At 27.6% G+C, this 16,118-nt stretch overlaps 1 protein-coding gene across 1 annotated transcript; it reads left to right on the forward strand.

Moving 5' to 3' along the window:
- Window positions 1-9,325: 9,325 nt before the first annotated feature.
- LOC105638848 (uncharacterized) lies at window positions 9,326-11,829 on the forward strand. Its single transcript, XM_012222724.4, has 2 exons — window positions 9,326-9,462; window positions 10,583-11,829. Exon 2 carries the CDS (start codon window positions 10,915-10,917, stop codon window positions 11,674-11,676), a length of 762 nt encoding a protein of 253 aa, XP_012078114.3. The 5' UTR covers window positions 9,326-9,462; window positions 10,583-10,914; the 3' UTR covers window positions 11,677-11,829.
- The last annotated feature ends 4,289 nt before the right edge of the window (window positions 11,830-16,118 follow it).

Consider the following 16,118-nt stretch of genomic DNA (forward strand, 5'->3'; position numbering starts at 1 on the left):
AAACATAGGCTTGCTGGTATTTCAAATTTTAAAGAAAAGTCAAAGTTAAAATTGAAAAGGAGTATAATGATTAGTGGGAAGAAGGAAGTAAAGCCATAGAGCGACACGTGAAGAAAGAGGTAAATGAGGTGTCAAATGATGAGTGGATGGGGTTAGACGGCACACGTGGTATTCTTCAGTTTGGTGCCTTTTCCGCTTTTGGCATTCTTTTCAAATTATCTGACACAGACTATAATTGGCAGCCCAATTTGGTATGATTTTGCAATGCCTGTCAAATTTTGAGGTCTTTAAATTTCAATTTCAATTTTCATAACCTACTTTGAATTCTCCTATTTTGTTTTTGAGATAGATGAAATGAATGAAGCAAATTAATATTATATATTGAATATTTCTCTTAATTATTGAATTTTTCTTTGGTTGATCAAAATATTTTTAAACGGATATTGGATATTTGACTATATATTTTATGTATTACGCATTATTAAAAGATCGGTCTTTTTTTTATAGATTATATATTATTTGATCAAATTAAATTCAATCTCAAAAAATTTAATCTATACAATTTATTCTCCCAATTAATGAAGAATGAGTACAATTTTTCAAAGAAACCCACTTTTTTAAAAGAAGAAATGAAAAATATGTCCAATATCATTTAGTTGAATAGTTGTTAATTTATTTAAAGAAAAATAATTGTAAACTGAGGTTTACATTAAAAAATAAAATTACTGTGTAAGGATAACTTTTTCATGTTCATAAATTAGTACTGTACTTGCTTTCACATTGATATGTTAAAATATCTGCTAAAAATAAATTTTTATCTTTATAAACAGTTAATTAAATAAATCAAATCTCAATTTAAATATTTGATTGAATAAATTAGAGAGTATACTATTCTTTTACCAATACATTTCAAAAAAAAAAAAAAAAAAAAAAAAAAAAAAAAAAGCTTTTACCAATAGCATAGCACATGCATCAATGTAATAACAAACCTCAGCATATTCCTTAATTTTAGACACAGTCATAAGCAACAGTCAAATTCTTTGAAAATAAGAAGAGATTAATTTGATTTAACCTGCTATTATACAAACCCAGTAGTAAAAAATAAAAATTAACATCATTTTCAGCATCTTCTGTAAATAATTTTAAAATCAACTAATTAAATAAATCATTTTTAAGCATCTTTTGCTTATTATATCAATTTTTGACTTCAATTATTACCTAATTCCACCTTATTTTTTATATATATAAGGCCTCAATTATCCATTACCTCATAGGCAATCTAAAATTTTTAATTTTCCAAGTAGAGAACAAGAAAGAAATTATTTGACAATGAGCAAGAAACTCATCAGCAAAACATCATCATCAAGAATTTGCAAGAATCATCCTGAGAAGAAGAAGCAATTCAACAATATATTACAAGTGTTACGACCCAAAGTCTATATCACCGATGTCTCAAATTTTAAGAGATTAGTTCAAGAATTAACTGGTAATGGTTGCTCGAATACAACTCCGACTCCTCTTGATTCACAAGTAAACGAACAAGCATGCGTTTCAATTGTTTCAGATTTTGAAATTCGAGAAAATAGTTTGGATTTGTCGTTTGACTCATTGGATTCACATAATCAAATGGTTGTAAATAAAGAGATTAATCAATCATGGAATCAAATATACCAGGATGCTTCTACGACATTTGATAATTCATTGATTAATGAAAATGTGGAATTTTCAGAAGTTCAAGAGATGGAGTCATGGCTTTTAGATATGGAGCCATGTCGTTTTGATAATGGTTATCAATATCCACAGTTTGAGCAAGAGTTGAGTGCATATGATTACCAGTTGTTAGGTGACTTGATGTGAAAGTGATTATCATCCATTAGAGAAACATTTATAGAGCAAACACTATGAATTTATTATGATTCTTTTCCTATTATTCATTTGTAAAAATTGTACAAAATCTAAAAAAGATGATGTTACCAATTTGTTTTTGTTATAATAACAATTTATCTCTATATTTTTTATGCTTTCTGAATTTTTTTTACAATTTATTTTTATCAAGAAAACATGTTAAAGAATGGGAAATGGATATCAGAAATTATATTCTAATAAAAAATAATATAATGGATAGTTTTTCTCTTTTTCTCTCTGTTTTTTTTTTTTTTTAAGTTGTTGACCGTTGACCATGATAGCTAGGAATGAAAGCAAAATTTAAAGATTTAGTGATTCTTTATTTATTTATGTTTCTAAAAAAAGATAACTAACTGACATCATAAATTTCATACATATTATTCTCTTTGATGTTCTTAATCTGAATATAGCAAAACAAACACATAATAACAATAATTCTGTCAAATTCACATATTTTTTTGTTCTTTTATATATCATTCTATGATCAAATATCGTTTTAATGGTAATTAATTAGGATTTGACTCACATTACATTCAACTAAGTCAATTAATTAATTAAATTAATGAATCATTGTTTGTCTGTAGTCATTTCTACCATCAGCTTCATATATATATAAAAGAAAGAAAGAAAAGATTTACAATGGAGAAGAAAATATCAAAAATAACAAGAACAAACACCATTTTTAGAATCTGATAAAAATGTCAAAACCCCATTTTATATCACTGACAGCTCCACCTTCAAGACTTTGTTCTAGTAAAATCAATTGTAATGGAATTTCCACAACTTCAATTGTTCCTGTTATAAAATCGTAGAAAAATGATCGTCAAGAACAAGAACCTATCATGATAGACAGTGAAGATGAAGGAGGAGGAGAAGAAGACAGAAGCAGGAGGATTTGCTTTGCTTACAGTTCGAGAATTTGAATCATAGCTTTTAGATATTTGTTGTTTAAAAATTAAGAATAAAAATAAAAACTTTTGCAGAAGCTACTCAATATCAGAGCCTGGTTTCGATCCAGGGACCTGTGGGTTATGGGCCCACCACGCTTCCGCTGCGCCACTCTGATTTGCTGGTATTTGTCTCTAATAAATATTTTATTTTAATGTTTTTTGGAATAATATTGGGTGTTTTCTGCACAAAAAGTATTGCAAACTAACTGGTTTTTTTTTTTTTTTTTTCACTGCCTTCTATTTTTGTTGGTTAATTTGCATACCAAATCAAATTAATTTCAAGTTTCTTAATTTACCGAATATTTTATTGGAGTGTTACAAGTTGATTCAAATATATTTAAATTACTTACTTATCCTCAAACAAGAAAAAAAAATAAAGAAAATTTTTAATTTCTTGCTTGCGTTTTGCACTGAAAAACCTTTAATTTGATTGATTGGTGACCCATTGCAAGAGGAAATAGAATTGTTAAGAAGACATGAAATAGAATATTGAAGTTGTTGTTGAAGCATTGGATAAACATGAGCCTAAATTGAATGAAGCCTAGTCCATGTTAGTTGTTGTTGGACACCTAACTTGAAGTCTAGAACAAAGCAGAGATACAATACAACAAACTCATTTTGGGTTGGCCTTGGGAGTTACCTATAGAGCCAAAATGAAACATTCCTGAATCCTGAATTCTACTTTAAGAACAAAAGAAGTATAGTTGATTGTCAAAAGTAAATTTATATTGGTGCAGGTGAGTCTTCCTTTCACACACTTGTGCTTTGCTTTAAAGCAACGAAATGTTTAGAGTTATATGGATTGCCAATTCATCTGCATGGTGTGAATGATAATGTTTCTTGGTTACAAAATATAATGCAAGGTGTTGAAGAGGAAAAATTTGCAGAAATTTGTGTTCTCCTTTGGTTTTTATGGTATCAGAGGAATGAATATCTGTGAAAAGATTCAATTCTGTCACCTGATGTTATTTACTCCCAGTCCCTGGACTTTTTACAAGATTGGAGAGCAGCGGGAGCTACTGTAGAACAAGTATGTGTATTAGTTTTGGGATTGTTGTAAGGGACAGTAGAGGTCAGTTAGTGTCCGGAATCTCAAGAATCTGCAGTGGGTTTCGTTTCGCTCTCCAAGAATGGCAGAACTTATTGGTGATAGGGAGGTGCTTTCCTGACTGAAACATCAGAATTTGGGTCCAAGTATGGACGAGTTAGATGCACAGGAGATATGCAACGCTTGTTGTTGCTAATATGGTTGATTTTTCTAGTTTGTATTGTTAATTGAGGATTGTAAATCTTTGTGTAATTGTGCTACTGTAAACACTTTTTTTTGTTGCAAATTTAACATAGTCCGGTTGATTTTTATCTCAAGTTCTCACTGTTACAAAAGTTATCACCAATTATGTTATTCACGTTGTGGGTCCCTCCGATATATGGGACACACACAAGTTTGAAAAAAAAAAAAAAAGAAAAAAATAAACACGTTTTGTTTTGGCAGTCAAAGAAGGCTGCGGAAGAAAGAAAAAAAAGAAAAAGTGGACGCGTGATTATTCGATGGACGCGTTAATGACGCATCCCCTTCTCCTATAAACAGGAGAAGGTTTTTCACTAAACAAATCGTACAAAAACAAAACGAAGAAGTCTACACAGTTAAGTGTAGAGAAAATTTTAGGAATGATTATAATTTTTAGGGTGTTTTTGAGAAACACTTAGAGTACCACTATTTTTGTAATCTCTTTTGTACCTATTATTTTAGTGGAAGAATTTTTCGAAGTTTTTGTCCCGTGGACGTAGCCCATAACAGTTAAAAGGTGAATCACATAAATCTCGGTGTTCTTATTTTTTTATCTGGCATTTATGGTAATTATTTAATTTTTAATATAATTACTATTTCTGATGGATTCGATTGTCAATGCCAAATACGTAATTATTGGAGGTACATCTATAGTAATGTAAATCTTTATGGACGCTATTAACTTTTATATTCACTTCTACCACCGACATTTTTTGCGGGCCCCACTCGAATAAGTTATAATCCAACGATTTAAAGGCGATGACAGTCTCCGTTGTATGATGCACAATGTTATCCATGTATCAAAAAATCACTTTATGGTTGACTTAAAAAAAAAAAAAAAAAAAAAAAAAAAAAACACTCTTTGTTAGTTTAAAAGATAAAAGACAAACTAACAAAAGTAACGTGTAAGAAATAGTTTTATCTTCCTATATTAGATATGTAAATGTGATTGGCTATTTAAATTATTAATTATAATTATTACTATTTTTTATTAAAAACATTACTCAGCCATGTTCTGTGGCCCAATGGACAATGGGCTGGTCTACAAATTAGATGTTCTATTTATTAATTGTTTTGGATAAAAAAAGTCAAATGGACTCTGTGGCCCAATGGATAAGGTGTTGGTCTCCGGAATTAGATATTTTGGATTCGATTTTCAGCAGAGTCAATATGTTAGTTTTCAATTATTCAATATTTAACGCTTATGGTAACAGGTGTTTAATTATTTTCAACTATTCAATATTTTCAATTATTCACATTTTCTATTATTTAATAGGTATTTAATTCATCAAAATTTTATAAATCGAAATATTTTCAATAAAATGATTTTGCAAATAATAAGTGTAAATTTATAAATTTAAGTATTAGATAAATCAAAATAAAAATTAAATACGCCACAAGATTAACAAAATTTATGTCTAAAATTATGTATTATACCTTGATTGAAATATATCAAGCATGTGGAATATACGTATTTTATCAATGACCAGATGTTACTAAATAATTGTATTTTTTTTCTTGTAATATTATTCACAACATCTAATTTTACAAACTGGCTTATCAAAAAGCTCTGACCCTTAGGAGAAGAAGAAAAATATTAGAGGAAGAGAAATATTAGTGGGAAATAGCGAGGAATTGTCAACTTTTTTTTATAGTTATTTTCCATCTTTGTATTTAGATACAATGAGGTGGAAAAATAAATTTATTTTCCTAGCAAAATTTTTGAGGAAAGAAAATATTATTATTAAAAATTAACAATTATGCCCTCATTTAAATAATGAGATATTTAAGAAAGGGTCAAAGTTTATTAATTAATCTATGGTGTTTCGGTAATTTAATAAAACTGAATAAAATTCACATTTTCCTCTATTAGGCATTGGTGGAAAACAAGTGAAATATTATTTACTTCAATATTTTCTTCCACTTTTCTAAACAAGGAAAATTACATTTTCCTAAATATTATATTTTTTTTTTCATTTTTTTAAAAAATGATTAAACACGTGACCTAAGCTATATTGATCAATCCTACAAGTGACTTTTACCACTCAACTACCTCCATTTGATTTGCTAAATGATGTAAGTTATGTGTGAAACCACTGTCACTGTAATTAGTTAAAATGTCTAAAATACCTTCAATAGGTTTATGCGACGGATTGTGCACGTAATATACGCACAAAGGCATTTTGAATATTTTAATCCACCGCAATAAATATTGTGTCATGTGCAAATTGGCGCAATATATTTTTTGTGTTTTGTATACCATTAACTTTTACAAATATAGATATTCTTTACAAAATATTTGGAAATATTGCAAAATATTAATAATCAGACATATAATTTTAGAAAACACCAACTTTTATTAAAAACAACCATCTTTTACAAAATATTTACAACTGAAGCTATTCTTATATAATCCGGCTATTTTACATAAACAACTATTATTTTACAAATTATTAATTATTAAAAATATTGACAATCAAAACTATTATTTTATAATTCGGCAACTTTACAAAAATACCTATTTTTAGAATTTTGAGAAAATATAACAAAATATTGGCAATTAAGTTAGTATTTTTCAATTGAGCAACTTAAAAAAAAATAAAAAAACAACTCTTTACAAGTTATTAAAAGTATTATAAAATAAAATAATAATAACCGTAACTATTATTTTAATTACGGTCAATCTTATCGACTAAATAATATGTATAATTTTTCTAAACTATTTTTTTAAAACTATTTTTTTAAATAGGTACATATAGTTAACTAACCCTTTAAAATTGAATGAAGCAATGTTAGTTAGTTGTTGGACACTTTAAGTTAAATTCAAGAACAAAGCACAGATACAACAAACTCATATGTATAATATATATGAGTTGATTGTCAATAATAAATTTGTTTTTTTTTTTTTTAAATGGAGTTCAGAAAAAAACCAAACTAGTATATATTGTAGGGAAGAGTCCTCGTAAACTTGAGATATATAAGAGTTCATCTTCCGAATGTGATTCACTATTAAATTTTCTATCTATATAAATATATGATTTTTAAGGCTTAAATGCTTATGTGGCTATGTGTTAAAATATGAAAGTGATGACAGAGATTTTATTTTGTCATTATAATTAATATTTTTTATATTTAAATAAAAATTAAATGTTGTTTATTAAATAATGGATTTACAATTAAACTAATAAGATTTCATTATAATTAATGTATAATAAATATAAAATTTTTTATTAAATAGTTTTATTCTATAAAAAAAATTAATGAAGTTATAATAGAGTCATAGTTAATAAAAATTAATTAAATAATATATTTGATTATCTACCCTCCATTTTTTAAAATAAATTAATTTAATCAAATTAATTTATTTGATTTATAAAATAAATTAATGATCATTTCTCTTAGCTAAATCAATAATATGTTTCACACCCCTAGTTCTACCTTTTTTGGCCATGCTTTCCACACAACCTTGATGTATGTATATATATGCGCGTGTAGCATGTGCCAAATAATGTTTCCATACATATATTTGATTTAAAAATTTATCGATTATGTGAAAAGCATGTATTTTATTAATATATATTGACCAGTTGTTACCAAATAATTGTATTTTCTCATATAATATTATTCAATTTTTATAAATTGACTTTATCAAAAGCTCCAAATTTTCGGATGCTCAACAATATCTATATGGGTAGAATTTGAGGTTTCATTTTAAACACATTATTCCTAGGGATGTAAACGAGCTAAGCGAGTTCGAATTTGGCTTGAAAAAATTCGGCTCAAATAGAGTTTGAATTTGAATCTAATGATGTTCAATTTGAAAGGTCGTTGAGTGGTTTTATCGAACTTTTATATATACATATATATAATAATCATTTTAAATTTACTCGAGTCTTGAACCGAACTCGAGCTTAAAATTTTTCGAGTTAAACTTCAGTCTTAAGTCAATATTGAACCTAAAATTTTTAGGCTCATTGAATTTCAAAGAAAGTGAAATTCTACCGAGCTGAGCTTCAAGCCTGACAAATTTAAGTTTCGCTCACTTCATTTATACCCCTAATTATTCCGGTCCATATTGTTATATGTTACATGTGTACATGCCATGACTCATACATTAAGGGTGTTATGCCTAGGGGTGGCCACGGTTCCGGTTCCTCAATGGTTCCAGCCAGTTTTTTAGGCCAATTTTTGGACTGTTTCGGCCGGTTTCAGATCAAACTAGAACCGTCGATTTCGACTGAAACTGGAACCGCCGGTTCACGGTTCCAAAACTTGTAGAATCGGAATTGAACCATTTTGGATCGGTTCTGGTTTCGGTTCTCACCGGTTTGGAACCAATGGTTTTAGTTCTGAAAATCGGATTTTGGTCACCCCTAGTTATGCCAAGGATTGAGCAGAAATTGATAAAATCAGTTGAATTGATTGATTTGGTTTGATTTGCATTGTTATTTAAATATTCAAAACAAAAATTATACAGGAATTTTGCATGAGTTTCATTCATCATTCCTAATAATTCAAGTACCTAAAATTTTAATTTTAATTTCAACTTTAAATTGAAAAAAAAAAAAATGGAGGGCCGAGATTTAAGCTATTGGGTTTCGAGTAATTTCTTACCACGAGGCTAGGCTGGCAAAGGAGGCTGCACAAGCAAAAGCAATTTGTTAGGATCATAGTTGTAAATAATTCAGTTCAAATAATTCATTAAAGTATAAAATTTTTAATCTCTAATTAATCTCTCCATAATAGAAAATTAGAAATTAATAATAGTTGTAAATAATTAACTTGTACTTTATCTTTCATTTTATTTATTTATTATTGTTTTTTTAATTTTGGCAAATATCAAAATTACCTAAATAACATCCCTAAAACAGCTGGCTAATTAAGCTAAAGTGAGTAATTTACTTGGATGAGATAAGCTCTCTCAAACAATCATAATTCCTAAACCCCAATTATCCCTTAAACCCCGCCTAAACATAGGCTTATTGATAAAACCTAACAGTTAATAAATTATTTCAAAAAAAAAAAAAATACAGACAAACAAGATCGCATAAATGCAAAGAATATATATAAAATAATAATATTTAAAAAAAAAAAAATTAATTATGCAAGCCTGTCTTTGTATAAGTATATATATTGCATTTCTCCCCTATTGTTATTAGTTGTCCTTTTGATTGCTCATCTTCTTATATGCTATAGACTCCTTTACGTAAAACCACCGTGGGGAGAGGAGGCTCCCGCTCAATACCCTATCTCCTCCACCGCCTCCGCCTCCGCCTCTGCCCCCTCCTCTTCTCCCCACAGTCGTCTATTCTCTATCTGGTAAGTATCCAATCTTATCTTGTATTTTAATTAATTAATTTTTTTATATATGACATTTAATTGAAGGATGCAGCTTTTATAGAGTAAAAATCTGAGATTCAGTCTCTGAATTTAATTCATATGCTTCATCGGCATCGTAATTTATGCTTTCCATTGTACGATCTTTGTTTGCGATAATTAAGATCTTCTAATCCTATTTCTTCCTTTAATTTACTTAATTTCTGGGTTTTTTTTTTGATTTTTTTTATTTTACTATAATTACATTGCTAGTCATTTGAATTTCTGATTCTATTAACAAAACAATGATCAATACAGATTTTATTCATAGCTGGAATTTTTGCGGTTTCTTCAACAATTTATTAACAGAACATAAAAAAAAAAAAAAAAAAAAAAATTGCATCAGAGTTTTTCCATTCCTAAGTTATAACAGGCTGGTGATTACATTTTACACATGATATCACTGTATGAAACATTGAAACTCAGTAGTTTTTATAATTTAATTACTTATTTTATCCAAAATTGAGTTTTTACTTTTTTACTGATTACTATTTACCTTTTTTTTCTCTCTCTCTTTGCAATCTTAAAAATAATTAAAAATGCAATTTATATTGTTGTATAATTAATAAATTTGGTTTTGATTTCGAAATAATTCATAACATGCAAACAAATGAGTCAACCTACACAATTGTCCTTCTTGATATTAGTAATAAATATTTTTTAGACTTAATTTAAATGACTGGTTTCGCCCTTCAAAACAAGAGAATAACTTATTTTAAAAAAAAAAACAATAATAAAATAAATTACTATTTATTCCTACATACAAGTGTATAGACAAGTTTTATCCTGAAAATATAAAGCGATAAAGTTAACATTTATCTTTATACCTGGTTTTCTAAGTTGTGTTTCTAAATTATTAAACATTTAGGACCACATCTTTTTCTCAATTATAAACCAACCTTTATATGGACCTTCATGTTAATTCATTTCTCATGTTTCTTGATATGAAGATCTGAATTTAATTCCTCATCAGGGTTTCCTTATTCTATGGAAAATCTGAAATATTTATAATCAGAATATTTCATGTAATTATATATGTAAATGTTACTTAATTTTGTTACAGGTAAAATTATAATGGCAGCATATTATTGAAAATATCTCCAATCCACATGTGGAAACAAATCTTGATGTCACAGGTATTAGCTGTCTCTGCCTGCCACCCATATTTCCCTCTCTTCAATGACTGCCTGCAATTTTTGTTTCTTGATAATGTAATACTGTCTTCTCCAATTTAAACTGTTAGCATATATTTAAACAGACCACACCCACATCTATCTACCCATTGCAGACAACACTGTTTTATTCTCCTCTTCATGCACTTCCAGTTTCTAACCTAACCTAAACTACAGCCAAAACCCTCTCTCTCTTTTCTCTTCTTCTTGCTCTTAAAATAAAATGCATTCCCAAAACCCAAAAACATTTACAAAAATATTACAGAATCAGAATAACATACAACAATGTCTTATGAGCCTAACCCTTGATTCTTCACAAGATCAGAAATCTTCTGCTCTTATTGGTGACTACATTGGTGTTGAAAGCTGTCTTGATCTGGAAAAGAATGAAGATGTTTTCTCTTCATCATCAAAGAAACTAGAAACAAAGATTTTAAGGAATCAAAGGTATTGTAACATAAAGAAGAAAGAATTTCCACCTCCAATACCTTCATTAGCTCGAACAGGTAATTTGCCTTCACGAATGCCTTGGGTTTTGAGGAGATATTATACTAATGATGGAAGATTGATTCTTAAAGAAGAAAGAGTTAAGCATCATGAGTATTTTCGTGCTCATAGAAGCAATGGTAGGCTTACTTTACAACTTGTTCCTTTGGATGATGAGGTTTATCCACCTCTTGATTATTCTGATGATGAAGAAGAAGAAGAAGAAGAAGAAGAAGAAGAAGGTGATGATGATGAGAAATTTGAAGAAATCCAAGGAAATGAAAATGAGCCTCTTGAGAATTCTTGCAGTGAAGAAGAAAAAGAAGGGGAAGGAGAAGAGGATGAAAGTGATGATTGTGTTGGTTATTATAAAAGTGGGATTAGCGGAAATGTGGGTCCATTTAAGTGCTTGAATTATAATACTGTAGCAACAGGAGGATCTACTTGTAGTAGAATATTTACAGTGCCTTTACCAGCTGTGAGGCCTATTCATAGTTAGAAATGTAAAACAGAAAGAAAGAAAGAACGAAAGAAAAGAAGAACAGAGAGTGGGGTTTTGTTTGCAAGTGGAGGATAATGATCAGATGTAATTTGGTGTAGATGTTTAATTATTAGTTTTGATAGATTCAATTAAAAATTAGTTTTATATTTATATGTTTTATTATGTTCTTAATGGGAGGCTGTAGTACCAGTGTATCGGAAAGAGTAGGTTTTCATAGTCTACTGATTTTTCTTAATTATTTGAAATTAATTTAACATGAATTTTTATTTTTTTTATGTGTTAGTCATCATTTATTATTAATATATGTGTATTTTCTTAGTCATTTTAGGAAAAAAAAATATCAAGATTATATAATCTGCAAACTGTAATCTTTTGGTAAAATCATTCAGGGTTTCTCTGGGTTTAGGAAATTTTTTTCTGGTTTTTAGAAAATTATATGGTACTATTTACCTGTAATCTTTTCTCTCCCAAAAAAAATTCAGGCTTTAGGAAAAGTTAGTATATATGTAAATTATTTATAGACAGTTGGGGTCTGAATGTAATTGTATGTTTTGTTTAAATAGAATAATCTACTGAAAAAATTTATTCTCATTATAATTACTTGAATGTTATATAAAGTTGAGAGAATTCGAATAATGAGCAAGACCTAAGTAATTTTTTTTTTCTTTTTTTAAGAGAAAAATATGCATTTGACTTTTTATAAGAATTAATTAGAAAAAATAAAGATAATTGACTAAATTATCTTTTAATTAATATTCATTTAATTAACACAAATTTTAATGCAAATATCTAAACAATATTAAATTAAAATAAAATAATTAATGTTACTTCGATTTATTAAAAATTTCGTATAAATGGAATTAAAAATGTCAAATTTAATGAAATGGATTAAAATTTAATGTAAAGAAAAATCTAGGATATTTAAATTTTGAAGTCTCAATTTTTAGCCATTAATTAAAACCTTATTGGTATATAAGGGATTTGACACACAAGATCCAAGTATGCCAGAAATTCAAACATGTCAACACAAATAAAATCTGAGACCATTGAAACATTGCCATACAAAGAATTTGACATGGAAAATTTGATATATTCAAATATTAAAGGGTGATAATTTGATTTCACTTTTAGAAATCAGTCAAAATTATTTTTTTTAGGTGAAAAGCTACAAGTGGAATATTGTTTGGATTAGCTTATATATTACTTTACTTAAAATAAAATAGGTTAAAGTATCTCTTATTTGTAATTATTTATTTTAAAACTATTCTTTAACTAAATTAATATATCTTAATAATTTTTAGAAATGTCAAAATTACACTCACTTTTAATAAACCTTAATATATTTTCTTTAATAATTAGTTATTTTAAATACTTAATAACCAAAAATTTAAACTATTTTAAAATTAATTATTATGTGTTTTGTTGAATACTTAACTATTTTATTTTTGAAATGATTTATAAATTTAAAAATATATTTTAAGCCAAAAATAAAAAAGAAGCAGTCAAATTAAACCAAATAAAATTTCTGTTTGGATTGAGCACAAAAATATATAATTTTTTCCCTAGGAGATAATATGATTCATTGATATGTTATTGCACATTTAAGCAAATTATAAATGCAAGCTCATTGAGGGCAGTTCATAAAGGGTGGAATACAACTTTCTTATTAAGAAAAACATGTGAGTAGAGATGGAAGTGAGGCAGTAACTATAAGTTTTGAACTACCTGCATTTGAATATATTTAAAATTTTTATTGTCCGTATTCATTTTAAATCTGTGTAAATATTTATTTAAATACGTATATTCAAATCTATTTAAGATTTTACTAATCATATCATTTTTGAAACCTACCATTTAAAGTACCCTTTAAAATGGGTAAAATATCAATAAATTATACATTATCTAGTTAAATCCAAACTTGTTTAAGATACTTTTTACTTTTTACAGGATAGCGTATGTATCTGAAATTGAACAGTTTAATAATAACAAATACCGGATAACAAATAGCCAATATCTAGATACCTATATTCATAACATACCCGTATCGATTAAGGTAAATAATGTTGTAAAGTGGAGTATATTTCAAAAGATTTCACATCGCGAGCTTTTAAAGTAGTTTATTAATAAGTGTTTGCTATTGGGCTAGTAAAAGGTGCAGTAAGGATTGGGCCCAAAAGTCCAATCCTAGTGCTAGCCAATGGATTTGCCCCCCTTGCACGTGAATATGTTCGTAAGGCTCGATTCAAGCTGTGTTTTATTACTTGTATTTTCTAAATATTTTTGATCGGGTTACCTTTGATTTTAGCTTTTGACCAAATATTTTCCTAGTATCACATTTACTTAATTTGTGCAACACTGGCTTGACTTTCGATTTTGTTGTGAATGTTGGAGAGTAAATATTTTCCAATATTCTTTGCTGGGTATTATTATTAAAATTGCCTGTTGTTATTTACCTGATATCGATTCAGAAGAACCTGTTAAATCCTAATAAGGGTTTCGCATTGTTTTTTATCTCTTTCATCTGATTGCGAAATAATTCTTTAAGAATAGTGATCCTAGAAAAGGATTTTGCATTGTTTTTTATCTCTTTCATCTGATTCCGAAATAATCTTTTAAGGACGGTGCTCTCGCACGTCTCACATTACTATTTATTCGACAAATAATTTTATTATTCATATCCAAACTCTTGTACATTTACCTTTGAGATAAGGACATCATATACACAAATATGTTTAGAAATTAGTTGTTTTGATAATTATTTATTATTTTAGTAGTATTTAACTGTCAGCTATTTTAATAACTTTTTACAAAATATTAAAAATTAAATATTATATAAATTAAATATTATATTATCGAATACTATAAAAAATAATATCTAAAAAAAAGAATTATTTAAAAAAATGGTGCGGGATAAAACCGACGATAACATGCGGGTTCAGTGAAAAGCTTATATCTAGTAACGGAGAGAAGAATTATACAGTGACGGAGAGAAGAAGGAGAAAGAAGGAATAGTGATAGAGGATGTGGTCTGGCAATGGCAGTATCTAGTAAAGAGAACAATTTCCAAGGCAATGATTGATTTTGACGATAGTATCTAGAAGCAGTAGTAGTAGTAGTACACAGCTACTTCCCAATATCAACTAATATCTTGTCAGTGAGTGCTTATGATTGGGCTGTTGTTTTTCCCCTTTGCAGACTAATTCTTGCTCTCTCGGGTCTACCCATTTTGCTTCTTTCTGCTCCATTTTCCATGTCCATTTCTGCTCCTTTTTTGGATTCCAGCTTTTCCTCTGTTGGTCACTCTCTTTGCATGCTCTTGGAAATTAAAGTGTCCGTTACAGTAATTCGAACCAAAAGTTTTTTTTTTCAAATTTATAATTTATATATAAATAATTGAAAGGAAAGGAGATAAACTTTATTTATATATTTAATTAACTTGAACATAATAAAAATTATAATTATATGCTGCATACTATTATTTTCAATAAAAAATAATATACGAAATTTAACTAATATAATTTTAGTTTATCGCTTTTACTAATGAATTTGAGCTGGAGTATAATTGTTAAAAAAATAAAATAAAATCAAAGCAATAAATTAATTATTTAATATTAAATATGATTTTGTTCGCCTCTGAAAGTAATTTATTATTGCTAATCCAACCATCATTGATATTAATTTGGATATTATTTTTTTAACTTAAAATGTACTACTTTCAATGCTCTATACTCTATGTATAACATTGAGAAATTGAATTTAAAAATTTAAAGTGTAGTATTCTTTTTATTTGTGGCGAGTGATAGTTTTATTTTCATTTTTGGAAAAAATATATTTTTTGTAGTAAGTTATTGTTGCCTCCTATATTAAACCAATTTCATAATTTTAATTATCTTAATTTTTATATTCTTATATGGATCATTTACTATTAATATAAAGGTATATTTAGAAAAATTAAGCATAATTGGTTTAACCAAAAATGGTTTATTTTGTCCTGATCTGATCATTTTATCATTTAGAAATATCTACAAGACAATCTTTTGATTATTTTAATTAAATTGGAAGAACAAAGACGAGAATTCAATTTTATCGATAATTTAACATATAATATTTTATTTATTTATAAATTTTAATGCATAATTTATTTTATTTGATCGTTTTAGAGCATTGTAAAGGTAACGTTTGTTCAAGCGTACGGTATGGGGTAGGATAGCATATTTAATAAAAAGCTTCTTATTTTATGTTTGGCAATCATTAGGATAAGATAAGTTTTTCATGTTTTTTATTTTTTTTCTAGAATATATGAAAATCTGACTTCCTAAAAAAATTACTCAGCCCATTGCCAATTAGATATCCTGATTGGTCTCGACAATAGATATTAAATCCAACATGTCAACTCAAAAAACTGGTGAATTTATATTAAAATCAGTCAAAATTTGACT

Source organism: Jatropha curcas, chromosome 9 (genome assembly GCF_041381405.1).
Source record: "Jatropha curcas cultivar XTBG-Jc1 chromosome 9, XTBG_Jcur_1.0, whole genome shotgun sequence".
NCBI lineage: Eukaryota > Viridiplantae > Streptophyta > Magnoliopsida > Malpighiales > Euphorbiaceae > Jatropha > Jatropha curcas.

What these genes read in the sequence shown, in the direction of transcription:
- LOC105638848 (XM_012222724.4), top strand. Translation starts at nt 10,915, where the DNA reads ATGCATTCCCAAAACCCAAAAACATTTACAAAAATATTACAGAATCAG.